This window comes from Dreissena polymorpha, chromosome 1 (genome assembly GCF_020536995.1).
Source record: "Dreissena polymorpha isolate Duluth1 chromosome 1, UMN_Dpol_1.0, whole genome shotgun sequence".
NCBI lineage: Eukaryota > Metazoa > Mollusca > Bivalvia > Myida > Dreissenidae > Dreissena > Dreissena polymorpha.
The window spans coordinates 81325927-81342336 of record NC_068355.1 but is presented as its reverse complement, the minus strand read 5'-3'; the positions used below and the strand labels follow the sequence as shown (position 1 = coordinate 81342336).

General features: G+C 37.4%; 1 protein-coding gene across 2 annotated transcripts in view; it reads left to right on the top strand.

Moving 5' to 3' along the window:
- The window catches only part of LOC127837690 (nucleoporin 88-like), a 42145-nt gene that overhangs the window by 16787 nt on the left and 8948 nt on the right, over positions 1-16410 (top strand). For both annotated transcript variants that reach the window (XM_052364972.1, XM_052364963.1), the window contains exons 7-10: positions 5711-5809; positions 12909-12987; positions 13207-13311; positions 15963-16115. In XM_052364972.1, coding sequence (XP_052220932.1) covers positions 5711-5809; positions 12909-12987; positions 13207-13311; positions 15963-16115 — 436 coding nt within the window. The remainder of the gene's footprint in view (positions 1-5710; positions 5810-12908; positions 12988-13206; positions 13312-15962; positions 16116-16410) is intronic.

Sequence of the window (16410 nt, the reverse complement as noted above, 5' to 3'; positions counted from 1 at the left end):
CAACACTGGTGAGCCGTGAAGTCAACATCGCACTCAGTCACATGACTTTCCTCTGTATATGTATATTCAGTTGAGACTTACATAGTTACATTGTTGTTCAGGTTTTTGAAGGCTTTGATCATCTGTTGTTTTTTTTAAGTATATCTTGACAGACTGGAATGTGTTGTAGTGTCTGTAAAGATTACGTTCACGTCTGGTGTTTGATATGAGCTTTGAGAGTGCATTTGTGTAAAATGTTGCTCTTTAAACAGTTATTTGATTGTGAAAATTTTGATTTTTCTTCTATTCATTTCATACACAGGAAGCCAAATTGAAGACTTTAATTTACTGGTTATTTTTTTCTTCAGTATTTTTCTTAAAGTTGTAATAAGTGTAATGTTTATGTTTGTTTCTTTACGTCAATTGCAATGGTTGGCCCAGAGCAGTGTTGTGACAAGTTGCATTTTGCATTTCTTTATCCAACTTCAATACAATGTTAGCCTTAGGGTTAATGGCAATAACAGGCAAAATTATTTGGTAAAAAATGAAGTATAAACCAAAATCCAGATTGATTAATTACTTCATGCATAAACACTCCAGTGGGGCAGTACATAAACCATCCTGTAAATGACAGGGACTCTGCTGAAAGGATCTAATTGTTGGCAAGACATTCAGTGTGTCAGGCTTAATTAATTTAAATCATTCCCTCACAACTCACTGATTGTTCGAGTGACACTTTAATTGCTACAGTTGATGTGTGAACACCTGTAGAAGATTTTGTCAGTTCTCCAAATGTGCTAAATGCTAGTAAAAAATAGAAAAACATGTTTTATTAAAATCAGTGCATTCTATAGAATTATGATATCTGATTATATTCACACACAAATGGTTGCCAGCGACTGTAGCATATATGGCTTTATTTGATTGATTATGTTGTTTAGACATTTATCTTGGAAAGGTGTGGATTATTTGCATGTCAACTGCGCTGTAAATGTTATTTAATTTTTGAGAGGTGTCAATTTTGATCATTTTCTTCAGTGCAATAATGAATGAAATGGTGTTACATTTAAATAGTGGTTCAAATGTGCAGTGTTAATACAGCTTCATCTGTCCAAATGTGAATTGTTATTATAAAATGTGCTGAAAGATCATTCATGTAAATTGTTAAGAGTTGAATAGCATTTATGGTGGACCAACCAGTTATTAAACACCTAAGAAATTACGTTAAATTTTCTTAAAATTGAAACACTTAAAATGACAAAAACATTTTGACTTAACAAATGACTAACAGTTCAATCATTGAATGATTTATCTGTAAAGTTTTCCAGCAAATATCCTTCAAGAATTTATAACAATGATTCCCTGGTTATTGTCACCTCTAGCAGACAAAACAAAATGGGGGCCGATGTAAACATGACCTATTACCCGACATTTCATAAATACTACTCCAGTATATACAAAGTCACATGACTATCATGTGACCCATACTCAGTGAAAAAATCTGCATCTGCTGCAATCAAATTGCAAACGGCAATATGCTTTTTGGTGTGTATATGCACGTTTTGATAAATGCATTCAAAAAGTAATAGCGAAAAAAATAAAATAAAACGGTGTAAATAACAATAAATGCATTCCTTTAACCTGTTTTTGGCGCATTTGTTACAAGCTAAGTAGGCAAGTAGGTCATGGACTTCATGTGTGACCATTTGTTTATCAATGTGACTTCATGCGCACTTTTGCGCATGTGCATACAGAACCAAAACAAAACGTCCGATAATAGGTGCTGTTCGATAACAGGTACTTACACCATATATACATTTCATCAGTGTGTGGACTGTCTGTCAAATTATGCCTAATTTGCTTAAACATGACACTAATAAATAAATAAGGCATCATATTAAAGATGGTTCATTCAAACAATAAGTGCAAAAAAAACTATTATTTGCGGACTAAAGAATCTTGTTTCACTTTTGTTTTTATATTTGTAACATTCCCACAAAACAATGAACCTGTGATGTCAATCAATTGCATTTTCTGTTTCCTTAAAGTACACGACATTTGTAATTGTGAATTCATGTTATTAAGCTCAATTTCATGGAAAGTATAAAGATTCATATTAAGACACTCTAAAGTATTTGGCTGAGTAGAACAAGTGCTTTATGTTTTAAGAGAAAATAATGAGAACACTTCCTGAGTGGAGACCTCCAGATTACTGGAATTACACCATGTCCATTACGCCAGTGCACCTGCTGATTTTTATGCCCCCTTTCGAAGTAAAGAGGGTATATAGTTTTCGCACTGTCCGTCAGTCTGTCTAGTCAGTCTGTCACACTTTTCGTGTCCAAATAGTTTTCATCTGATCTTTACGAAACTTGGTCAGAAGTTGTATCTAGATAATATCTAGGTCACGTTCAAATATGGGTCATGCGGGGTCAAAAACTAGGTCACAGGGTCGAAAAAACAAATCCAAGGGAAGTAATAAACTTTAAATGGACATAATTATCTGACCTGCCAAATTATATTTTTTGTTAAAAAATTCAAAGCGGCGCAGTAGGTGGCATTGTGTTTCTGACAAACACATCGTGGTAAAAGGTCAAGGTCATCCTTCAAGGTCTAAGGTCAAAAATACAAATCCAAGGGAAGTAATAAGCTTTAAAGGGTGATAATTATTCAATATTGAACATAGCAACTTGATATTTGGCATGCATGTGTATCTCATGGAGCTGCACATTTTGAGTGGTGAATCTACCGTCACGGAAGTGGCTTTTAATTATTTGCTACTAAAAATAGAGATTTGTTAGAGACAATTATTTTCAAGGGAAGTAATTTATATAATTATAAATCTCACATTTTATATTTCCTTACCAAGAATTTAAGTTCTTTTCACAGTTACTGTACAGATTTTTTATTTTGATTATTTATAACTCAAATGATTGATTTGTCAAAGGTTTTTTAGCTCACCTGAGCCCAACGTGCTCATGGTAAGCTTTTGTGATCACCTTTTGTCCGTTGTGCGTTGTCCGTTGTGCGACGTCAACATTTGCCTTGTTCACTCTCTAGAGGCCACATTTATTGTCCAATCTTCATGAAATTTGGTCAGAAGATTGGTTTCAATGATATCTTGGATGAGTTCGAAAATGGTTACGTTTGCTTGAAAAACATGGCTGCCAAGGGGCGGGGCATTTTTCCTAATATGGCTATAGTTAAATCTTGTTAACACTCTAGAGGCCACATTTATTGTCTGATCTTCATGAAACTTGGTCAGAAGATTCATCCCAATAAAATCTTGGAAGAGTTCGAAAATGATGTCGGTTGGTTGAAAATCATGGCCGCCAGGGGCGGGGCATTTTTCCTTATATAGCTATAGTAAAACCTTGTTAACGCTCTAGAGGCCACATTTATTTTCCGATCTTCATGAAACTTGCTCAGAAGGTTTGTCCCACTGATATCTTTGATGAGTTCAAAAATGGTAACCTTTGCTTGAAAAACATAGCTGCCAAGGGGCGGGACATTTTTCCTAATATGGCTATAGTAAAATCTTGTTAACACTCTAGAGGCCACATTAATTGTCCAATCTTAATGAAACTTGGTCAGAAGATTCATCCCAATAATATCTTGGACGAGTTAAAAAATGATGCCGGTTGGTTGAAAAACATGGCCACAGGGGCGGGGCTATTTTCCTTTTATGGCTTTAGTAAAACCTTGTTAACACTCTAGAGGTCACATTTATTTTCCGATCATCATGAAACTTGGTCAGAAGATTTGTCCCAATGATATCTTGGATGAGTTCAAAAATGGTTTTGGCTGCTTTAAAAACATGGCCAACAGGGGCGGGGCATTTTTCCTTATATGGCTTTATATGGCTATAGTAAAACCTTGTTAACACTCTAGAGGCCACATTTATTGTCCAATCGTCATGAAATTTGGTCAGAAGATTGGTCTCAATGATATCTTGGATGAGTTCGAAAATAATTATGTTTGCTTGAACAAAATGGCTTCCAAGGGGCGGGGCATTTTTCCTTACATTGCAATAGTAAAATCTTGTTAACACTCTAGAGGCCACATTTACTATCCGATCTTCATGAAACTTGGTCAGAAGGTTCATCCTGATAATATCTTGGATTAGTTCAAAAATGATGCCGGTTGGTTGAAAAACATGGCTGCCAGGGGGCGGGGCATTTTTCCTTATATGGCTTTAGTAAAACCTTGTAAACACTCTAGAGGCCACATTTATTTTCCGTTCTTCGTGAAACTTGGTCAGAAGATTTGTCCCAATAATATTTTGTTATCTCAGGTGAGCAACTTTGGGCCTTTCAGGCCCTCTTGTTTTTAATGATAAATATTTATTTCCTGTACTAATTTGTGAATGGTAGGGTTCATTACATACCTGTGGACTCATGTCCATAGATACATGATGAACTCTGGCTGTGATTTCTTTGATAAACCACAGGCCTTGGTTGTTAGTGATGTCGTTGTCAGTGATGTCTGACTTGGTCATTTTTGACTGTCTACAGACCCCCCCCCCCCAGTTGGATTAGACAAAATCCAAGGGAAGTAATAAGCTTTAAAGGGAGATGATTTCTATACCTGCCAAATGATAAATATAAATTTTATTTCAAAGCAGCGCTGTAGGGGGCATTTTGTTTCTGACGAATACATCTCTTGTTTAACCAGGTTTTCCGAAGGAAAAAACTGGTTATTAGATTGGCGAATGTCGGCGGGCTGGCGGGCGGAACAAGCTTGTCCGGGCCATAACTTTGTTGTTCATCGCGCGTAAGAATTACGTTGATATCACCAAGGTCTATGTCAAAATTTTAGTTCAAAGGTCAAAAATGGCCATAAATGAGCTTGTCTGGGCCATAACTATGTCATTCATTGTGAGATTTTAAAATCATTTGGCACATTTGTTCACCATAATTGGACGGTAAGTCGCACAAAAGAATTATGTCGATATCTCCAAGGTCAAGGTCACAATTTGAGTTCAAAGGTCAAAAATGGCCAAAAATGAGCTTGTCCGGGCCATAACTATGTCATTTATTGTGAGATTTTAAAATCATTTGGCACATTTGTTCACCATCAATGGATGGTGTGTCGCGCGAAAGATTTACGTCAATATCTCCAAGGTCAAGGTCGCCACAACTAAAAATAGCTTGATTTTGAAACAAGGGGGGGGGGGGGGGGGGGGGGGGTAAACATGAACAATCAGTAAATGCACATTTTGATCTTGAGTTTGCTCTCTTTTGCAGAATTTTTTTTTTCAAATTAAAAACCTTGTTTTGCGACAATTTTGTCCCTTGTTTATATAATTTAATATATTAATATGTAGAAGGCAGCGTCTGAATAACCTTTATGAATAATCATGAACATCATTTTATCTTACCACGTAACAAATACTCTTTTCATTAGCTTAGCGAGATCATATGACTGTGTAGGTATCCATGTAGGGTTATTATCTGTCATATTTGGTAAGATATGTCTTCACTTAAGCAAACAAGGCGACGTCATATAATGCAGTATAGCTATCTGTTCTCCTATAATTTATGCCAGAGAAAGAATGGTACTTGGTAAGGTGAACAATTTTGCACCACTTCTTACTGACCCCACACGTGTGATACTGGGTACTAAATTTATATTGGCTGAGATTTATTTCAACGTATGGGGTCAGCTATAAGCTGTGTAACTTATATTGCTGGTTTTGTATAATCCTTGCAGTTGTCAAATATGCTTTCAGACACATCGTCCCCCGACCGCTACCACTGCACACATGCTGCTGGGGTGCATACGGTGGCCTTACCCTGGGTAAACCACCTGACAGACTACTGTACGACAGGTAAACCTCCAGGATCAGTATGGGCAGTGTTTGAGGATCTCTGATAAGAGCCATGATGTAGTGCTATTTGCAACTGTGTTAACCAGAGCCCTTTGAGTAGAGTTATCTATAACCCTGTTAACCAGAGCTCTTTAAGTAGTGATAACTACAACTCTGTTAACCAGAGCCCTATAAGTAGTGTTATCTTCAACCCTGTTATCCAGAGCCCTATTAGTAGTGTTATCTACAACCCTGTTCACCAGATCCCTATTAGTAGCATTATCTACAACCATGTTTACCAGAGCCCTATTAGTAGTGTTATCTTCAACCCTGTTAACCAGAGCCCTATTAGTAGTGTTTTCTACAACCCTGTTCACCAGAGCCCTATTAGTAGTGTTATCTACAACCATGTTCAACAGAGCCCTATTAGTAGCATTATATACAACCATGTTAACCAGAGCCCTATTAGTAGTGTTATCTACAACCATGTTTACAAGAGCCCTATTAGTAGTGAAATCTACAACCCTGTTAACTAGAGCCCTATTAGTAGTGTTATCCACAACCATGTTAACCAGAGCCCTATTAGTAGCATTATCTACAACCATGTTCACCAGAGCCCTATTAGTAGTGTTATCTACAACCATGTTCACCAGAGCCCTATTAGTAGTGTTATCTACAACCCTGTTCACCAGAGCCCTATTAGTAGTGTTATCTACAACCCTGTTCACCAGAGCCCTATTAGTAGTGTTATCCACAACCCTGTTAACCAGAGCCCTATTAGTAGTGTTATCTACAACCCTGTTATCCAGAGCCCTATTAGTAGTGTTATCTACAACCATGTTCACCAGAGCCCTATTAGTAGCATTATCTACAACCCTGTTAACCAGAGCCCTATTAGTAGTGTTATCTACAACCCTGTTCACCAGAGCCCTATTAGTAGCGTTATCTACAGCCATGTTTACAAGAGCCCTATTAGTAGTGTTATCTACAACCATGTTCACCAGAGCCCTATTAGTTGCATGATCTACAACCATGTTCACCAGAGCCCTATTAGTAGTGTTATCTTCAACCCTGTTAACCAGAGCCCTATTAGTAGTGTTTTCTACAACCCTGTTCACCAGAGCCCTATAAGTAGTGTTATCTACAACCATGTTCACCAGAGCCCTATTAGTAGTGTTATCTACAGCCATGTTTACAAGAGCCCTATTAGTAGTGTTATCTACAACCCTGTTAACCAGAGCCCTATTAGTAGTGTTATCTACAACCATGTTCACCAGAGCCCTATTAGTAGCATTATCTACAACCATGTTTACAAGAGCCCTATTAGTAGTGTTATCTACAACCCTGTTAACCAGAGCCCTATTAGTAGTGTTATCTACAACCATGTTCACCAGAGCCCTATTAGTAGCGTTATCTACAACCCTGTTAACCAGAGCCCTATTAGTAGTGTTATCTACAACCATGTTCACCAGAGCCCTATTAGTAGCATTATCTACAACCATGTTCACCAGGGCCCTATTAGTAGTGTTATCTACAACCATGTTCACCAGAGCCCTATTGATAGCATTATCTACAACCATGTTAACCAGAGCCCTATTAGTAGTGTTATCTACAACCCTGTTCACCAGATCCCTATTAGTTGCATGATCTACAACCATGTTCACCAGAGCCCTATTAGTAGCGTTATCTACAACCCTGTTCACCAGAGCCCTATAAGTAGTGTTATCTACAACTGTGTTCACCGAAGCCCTAATAGTAGTGTTATCTACAACCATGTTCACCAGAGCCCTATTGACATGACGCCTGGACGATGATCGCTCCGCCCACTTAATCATGTGGCTTAGCGATTAGCAAACCTATACAAGCTTACACCAAAATGACTTCTTTGCCTATAGATTGCATATAGATTTACGCGATATTCCTGATGATTTTTATGGAACTTTTCACACCATATAACACTTGTAAAAGGGGTTTGTGTCATTTAGTTATTATGCAAATGCAAAAATTTACGTTTATAGAGAACATCAGCTATTTATCACGTTTTTTTCGGTACATTAAACACGCTTTCAAACACTTGCGCGCTTACCGCAATCGAACCTGTTACTATGTGAAATGGTGGTATAAGCAATAAATTAACACTTCTACACCGGTATTTACCCATGTTATTTATGAAAATATTAACAAAACATTTTCCCTCGTGTATTTGACACGAAATATAGCTTTATAATTGGGATTTCAGTGAAGTTTCACGCGCTTTCTGACGCGGAGTGGGTACCTAAATCCCACATGTTGTTATGTATAAAAGTGATATTAATAATATTAAACATTGCTTATTGGACATTTATCAATCACTATAATTGAAAGTGCAAAATAACACAATCAGCTTGGTCATTGTCTGATATAAATTAGCGTTGTATGAAGGAAAATTCAGTCAGGGGCTTCATGCTGGGTTTTACTTCTCTAAAAGTAATGCAGATTAACCTTTCTTCTATTTATCACCTAGTAACTGACAAAACTGTTACAAACATTAACTATTATGTGATGATCAGATCGATAACATAAACTATTTAAATCTGCTAGTACATTCGATAATAAGATATAGTAATTGTCTTTGACAGTGTTGACCTTCAGTTGTTCGTGGGGACGACCGTTTGCATTTATCCATCTCTTACACTTCTCGAGATCTCTTTTTGGCTTTGGAAACGATATAAATTCAATGCCATCCAACTAATTTGTCAGGATATCGATTGTCCGAGTTACATAATCCCCATTGACACCGTTTTACCATTTTGAATCGACGTTTTTTAAAGAGGAAAACAAAAGAAACTCGTTGAAATAAAAGTGAACCTAGACATAGCTTGTCTAGGAAAATGGCGGACAGTTTGTTGCTAACTCCCGCGCCAGATTAATCTATCGCTGATTGGTAGATCAATTCTTAGATAAGGATTTGATTGACGGGCGGCGTCATGTCAATTAGTAGTGTTATCTACAACCCTGTTATCCAGAGTCCTATTAGTAGCATTATCTACAACCATGTTCACCAGAGCCCTATTAGTAGCATTATCTACAACCATGTTCACCAGAGCCCTATTAGTAGCATTATCTACAACCATGTTCACTAGAGCCCTATTAGTAGCATTATCTACAACCATGTTCACCAGAGCCCTATTAGTAGCATTATCTACAACCATGTTCACCAGAGCCCTATTAGTAGTGTTATCTACAACCCTGTTCACCAGAGCCCTATAAGTAGTGTTATCTACAACCCTGTTCACCAGAGCCCTATTAGTAGTGTTATCTACAACCCTGTTATCCAGAGCCCTATTAGTAGCATGATCTACAACCATGTTCACCAGAGCCCTATTAGTAGTGTTATCTTCAACCCTGTTAACCAGAGCCCTATTAGTAGCATTATATACAACCATGTTAACCAGAGCCCTATTAGTAGTGTTATCTTCAACCATGTTCACCAGAGCCCTATTAGTAGTGTTATCTTCAACCATGTTCACCAGAGCCCTATTAGTAGTGTTATCTTCAACCCTGTTAACCAGGGCCCTATTAGTAGTGTTATCTTCAACCATGTTCACCAGAGCCCTATTAGTAGTGTTATCTTCAACCATGTTCACCAGAGCCCTATAAGTAGTGTTATCTTCAACCCTGTTAACCAGAGCCCTATTAGTAGTGTTATCTACAACCCTGTTCACCAGATCCCTATTAGTAGCATGATCTACAACCATGTTCACCAGAGCCCTATTAGTAGTGTTATCTTCAACCCTGTTAACCAGAGCCCTATTAGTAGCGTTATCTACAACCATGTTTACAAGAGCCCTATTAGTAGCATTATCTACAACCATGTTCACCAGAGCCCTATTAGTAGTGTTATCTACAACCCTGTTCACCAGAGCCCTATTAGTAGTGTTATCTACAACCCTGTTATCCAGAGCCCTATTAGTAGCATGATCTACAACCATGTTCACCAGAGCCCTATTAGTAGCATTATATACAACCATGTTCACCAGAGCCCTATTAGTAGTGTTATCTTCAACCCTGTTAACCAGGGCCCTATTAGTAGTGTTATCTTCAACCATGTTCACCAGAGCCCTATTAGTAGTGTTATCTTCAACCATGTTCACCAGAGCCCTATAAGTAGTGTTATCTTCAACCCTGTTAACCAGAGCCCTATTAGTAGTGTTATCTACAACCCTGTTCACCAGATCCCTATTAGTAGCATGATCTACAACCATGTTCACCAGAGCCCTATTAGTAGTGTTATCTTCAACCCTGTTAACCAGAGCCCTATTAGTAGCGTTATCTACAACCATGTTTACAAGAGCCCTATTAGTAGCATTATCTACAACCATGTTCACCAGAGCCCTATTAGTAGTGTTATCTACAACCATGTTCACCAGGGCCCTATTAGTAGCATTATCTACAACCCTGTTAACTAGAGCCCTATTAGTAGTGTTATCTACAACCATGTTTACCAGAGCCCTATTAGTAGCATTATCTACAACCATGTTCACCAGAGCCCTATTAGTAGCGTTATATACAACCATGTTCACCAGAGCCCTATTGATAGCATTATCTACAGCCATGTTAACCACAGCCCTATTAGTAGCGTTATCTACAACCATGTTCACCGAAGCCCTGTTAGTAGTTGTATCTTTAACCATGTTCATCAGAGCCCTATGAGTAGTGTTATCTTCAAATATGTTAACCAGAGAACTATTAGTAATACTATCTACAAGTGTGTTAATAAGAGTCATATTAGTAATAGGGTAACTCACCCCTGAGTCGGAAGGGTTCACGGTTTAAGTCTATGATAACAATTTTTGTGATCAAAGCTGGGACTAAGCTTGTGCAGGCCATAAGTATCATATCATATGAGTCTATTTTACAGATAATTATTTGATTCCCAGCTTATGTTCATTGGAAAACAGTTGATTAACAAAACCCACTGAATTCGCCCATGAGTCGGACACATTCGCCCTTAACACAGACACATATTTGTAATTAGAATTTATTTGGTTATACATTCCCTATACATGTTTTTTATAATCATGCAAACTTCACATTAACAGCCCTGTGTTGAAGATTATTATTTTGTCAACATTTTGATGAAAATAAGTTATAAAAAAGAGGACAAATTACATGGTCACTTTTAGTGTTCATCCGAACTCTACAAAAACGGAACAATTTGTTGCACTGAGGGGTGACAAAGAAAAGTACAAATATACAAAGATAAAACATAATGTGATTCTTGTTGTTTGTGAGCTATGGGATTCTTCATAGTCATGAGTCATGTTAATTTGAAAGAATATGTGATGAAATCTCAACCATATGCCTCTGCCAATAGAATGATAAATTAATGTTCCCCATAAGGGCGAATTGCGTTCGCATAAAGGGCTAATTGAGTTGTAATACATTCTTTACTGTTAAATCTATACAATAGAGCAAACCACTGAACATTACCTTTCATTATAATCATGCTAAACAAAACTGATCTTGCAAACTACAAAGATAAAAATGTTCAACTCAAGGGCAAAATCCACGTTAGGGCGAGTTACCCTACTATCTACAACTGTGTTAACCAAAGTCATATTAGTAATACTACCTGCAACCATGTTTACCAGAGTCATATTGGTAATACTGTCTACAACCATGTTAACCAGAGTCATATTGGTAATACTACCTACAACTGTTTAAATCAGAGTCATATTGGTAATACTACCTACAACTGTTTAAATCAGAGTCATATTGGTAATACTACCTACAACCATGTTTACCAGAGTCATATTGGTAATACTACCTACAACCATGTTAACCAGAGTCATATTGGTAATACTACTTACAACCATGTTAACCAGAGTCATATTTGTAATACTACCTACAACTGTTTAAATCAGAGTCATATTGGTAATTCTACTTACAACCATGTTTACCAGAGTCATATTGGTAATACTACCTACAACCATGTTTACCAGAGTCATATTGGTAATACTACATACAACCATGTTAACCAGAGTCATATAGGTAATACTACCTACAACCATGTTTACCAGAGTCATATAGGTAATACTACCTACAACCATGTTTACCAGAGTCATATAGGTAATACTACCTACAACCATGTTAACCAGAGTCGTATAGGTAATACTACCTACAACCATGTTTACCAGAGTCATATAGGTAATACTACCTACAACCATGTTTACCAGAGTCATATAGGTAATATTATCTACAACTGTTTAAATCTGAGTCATATTATTAATACTATCAACAACCCTGTGAATCAGAGTCAAAAAAGTAAAACTATCTACAACCATGTTAACCAGAGTCATAAAAGTAATACTATCGACAACTGTGTTAACCAGAGTCATATAAGTTATACATCCACATCCATGTTAACCAGTTACATATGAGTAATACTATCTACAACTGAGTCATAAAAGTAATACTATCGACAACTGTGTTAACCAGAGTGATATAAGTTATACATCCACATCCATGTTAACCAGTAACATATGAGTAATACTATCTACAACTCTGTTTACCACAGTCATATAGTTATACTATCTACAATTGTGTTAACCAGGGTCATATTAGTTATACTATCTACAACTATGTTGACCAAAGTGATATTAGTAATACTATCTACAACCATGTTAACCAGAGTCATAATAGTAATACTATATACAACCATGTTAACCAGAGTCATATAAGTAATAATATCTACAACTGTGTTAACCAGAGTCTTATAAGCAATACTATCGACAAATGTGTAGAACAGAGTAATATTAGTAATACTATCTACATCCATGTTTACCAGAGTCATACAAGTAATACTGTCTACAACCATGTTAACCGGAGGCATACAAGTAATACTTTCTACAACCGTGTAAAATATAGTCTTATTAGAATTGAAATCTACATCAGTGTTGACCAGAGCCCGACCTTAACTGAAGTGAAGTATTTATTAAAATTTACCTGCTTGTAATGCTAATTGTTGGCGACTAGCAGTATATATAGATAGAATTGGGGTTCCATCTTTTAAGTTTAATTTAATTTAATGCACATGTAGTACATCTGTATGGGTGCATTCTGATTGTGTTGTTTGTAGAGGAGGATGAGGATGTACCGCCGGCCCATCAGCAGTCGGTTGTAGAGCATCTTATTTGTACCAGACCGCTGCCAAACAGGTATTAACAACTGACATTTTTTGGTGAAAATACCCATTCTAAATCACAAATTATTATTATTGTTCCAAAATGAAATGAAAACGTATGCAAACTGAGCTATTTGTATACATTGAATATATGTATTTGACAAATGTGGTAAATATAAATTTATCGATGTGATCTACATGTTAAAGTTGACATGGAACCAGTCTTAGACCTCTAGCTTATGCCATGTTTCAGCCCGCCATCCCCTGTTCTAGGCCTGGCCCAAGTGAAGGACACAAGTATCGGTACCATATTGCTCACTCTCACCAGCGACCTTGAGTTCCAGTGTCTACGACTCAGGTTTGCACTGTTCAGGGAATGATTGGCGGTAGCCATTTGAGGATGCTTTAATATTCAATGGCTGGAGTTGATACAAGGGATACCTGCTTATTACGGAATACAATTTTGTATACTAGGAGTATTTTATGACTTTGTTTGAAGAAGGCATCTTTCATACATGCCATACGTCCTGGATTGTCCGGGATTGTCCCGGAAATGAAGAATGTTTCCCGCAGTCCCGGAAATCTGCCAAATGTCCCGGATTTTACAAAATCCATCTATACATGTACCTTATCTTAGGCTTAACAGCACCTCGAATCTGTGTTCCCACTAATCCGCAGCGTCTCCATGGCAATGCCTACCCAAATAGGTGACTATGCTACGTGTCAAAATCGATCAATTAACAGGGGTCCTCTTATCATATCGATTGTCTCATATTGCAGTCAAACCGAAAAGGCGGCATTGTTTAATGTGGTTGTTAATTGGCTTGAATACATGTATACTGATTTCACGGCAGTTTGTTGGTGCAGCCACAACACTTGTAAGCAGTCATACCTGTACCTGCAGTTAGATTATGCAGACGACGAGTGAGGTAATTTTCATACGCGTGTGATTTTATTGCAGTTTGTTGAATTAAATACGCACAACTGTAAATGTTTCGTTCGATTCTCAAAGAGCATTATTCAATTTGTAATCCGAAACACGCATTCTAATTTTAATGTTTATGCAACATTAACAAATACTAACATCAAATAATTAGTACTTATCATTTGTCTCAAAAAAAGCGCGCGAAAATTATGCAGACATGTATCTAACGTTGCATGGAAAGTGTGGGTGTATTTTGTGTTGTATAAAAACATGAACATCACGTCAGGCGATTTACGCGTGTTCAGTGGTAAAAAACGCCCGATTGGACGTTATTTCATCACATCTTTAAATAGAAACAAATTCACAACGAAGTTTTTATGTGGTCAAGGATTTGCCCAAGCATTTCATGCAGGTGACGTGACATGTACACAAAAGCAATTTGGTGCTCTTTTCTTACACGAAAAACACGTGGCTTGCATCTAGTAACGGAAATGTTTAATTTGACGTTAATAGATCTAGGGTATTACGGATAGACTTTCAAACTAAGCAATTTATGATGTGTAAAAAAAAATGCGCACCCAAAATGTCTATATATATCGCTATGTGTATACCTGTCCAGGAAAATCGGCAAATGTCCCGGAAAATTGAGCCCAATGTCCCAGAATTGGTATTTAAATTTATGGCATGTATGCATCTTTTGAAAAACTATATCACAGCCATAACTTTGCCATATATATGGGCTTGTTTGTATGTCCCACACCATTATAGTGGGGGACATATTGTTTTTTCCTTGTCTGTTGGTTTGTTTGTTGGTTTGTTTGTTGGTTTGTTTGTTTGCCCCAACTTTAACATTTGCCATAACTTTTGCAGTATTGAAGATAGCAACTTGATATTTGGCATGCATGTGTATCTCATGGAGCTGCACATTTTGAGTGGTGAAAGGTCAAGGTCATCCTTCAAGGTCAAAGGTCATATATATGGGGACATAGTGTTTCACAAACACATCGCTTGTTTAAACTTGGTTGTGTTACAATTATCAACCATAAATAGAGTATGTCCTTTGTAAAACACCTGTCTCCCAGCCTTGCCAGCCAACATCAGTTTATCACTCTGACCTTTGTGTTGCTTATGTTCATTAAGCAAGCTGACGGCCACTGGCCACTTATGTTTTAAAAATTGGTGTTGTACCTACATCATATTTTCATAAAGAAATGTGGAGACAAATATAAAAAAAATATTATTATTTTTAGCGAGGCTGTTTTCGGATAAATCCCAAGCTATTGTCATAGCCAGCTCGTCCGCCATAGGCGTCGTGCTAAAACCTTAACATTGGCTCTAAAATCAAAGTGCTTCCACCTACAACTTTGAAACTTCATATGTAGATGCACCTTGATGAATTCTACACGCCACACCCATTTTTGGGTCACTAGGTCAAAGGTCAAGGTCACTGTGACCTCTAATATCAAACTTTAACATAGGCTCTAAAATCAAAGTGCTTTCACCTACAACTTTGAAACTTCATATGTAGTTGCACCTTGATGAGGTCTACATGCCACACCCATTTTTGGGTCACTAGGTCAAAGGTCAAGGTCACTGTGACCTCTAATATAAAACTTTAACAAAAACCTTAACATTGCCTCTAAAATCAAAGTGCTTCCACCTACAACTTTGAAACTTCATATGTAGATGCACCATGATGAGTTCTACACGCCACACCTATTTGGGTCACTAGGTCAAAGGTCTGCAAATTTCTAAACAGGAAAATGGCAATCAACAGCATGTCTCCTGGAGGTCACAAGTCAAATTTGGCAATAAATGAGCTTGTTTTATGCATTAGTTCAGTTTTGAGACAAATATACATCTATGCCCTACTGACACATGTCTTGTTCATGCAATAATTATGTTGTCTGCAGCATTTAAAACAAGGTAATTGGTTTGTTTAGGTATTATTTTGTCACAAAGATAAATCAAAGATGTTATTTAACTTGAGAAGTATTTTAACTGCTTAGTAGGATCGCCAATGCATTGCTTGTAGTGTAATTCTGAGGATCAATGTGTACAATTAACTGTGCCCTCTTTTTCAGCAATGTGCGCTACTCAAGTGGAGAGAAGACTACTCTGTCCTCGGCCACACACAGTCGCACCATTCCCTCCCCTCTACGCCGGATCTCCAAGGAGCCATTTGACGAGGTGATCAGGCGTCTCTTACAGCGCAATACCTCCAATCCTCTCATCAAGTATGTATTCTGTTGCAGAAACTGAATATACAATCTCAAGCACAATGTGTCTTCAGTCCTTGTATTAAGAAACTAACTGCTGGATTGAAATTCATACCAGGTGTGTTTTTTCTTAGAACAAAGTTTCATTTGAAATGTGTTGTATTTAAGATCATGTGTACCATGATTGTTACCAGCTCCTATACATTTCACTGTCCCTATTGCACAGGTCTAGGTCCAGAACAGAACTGAGTCAACAGAAGTGTTACCAGCTGCTTACAAGAGCTACCCAGGTGTTTAGTTCTATACATTTCAC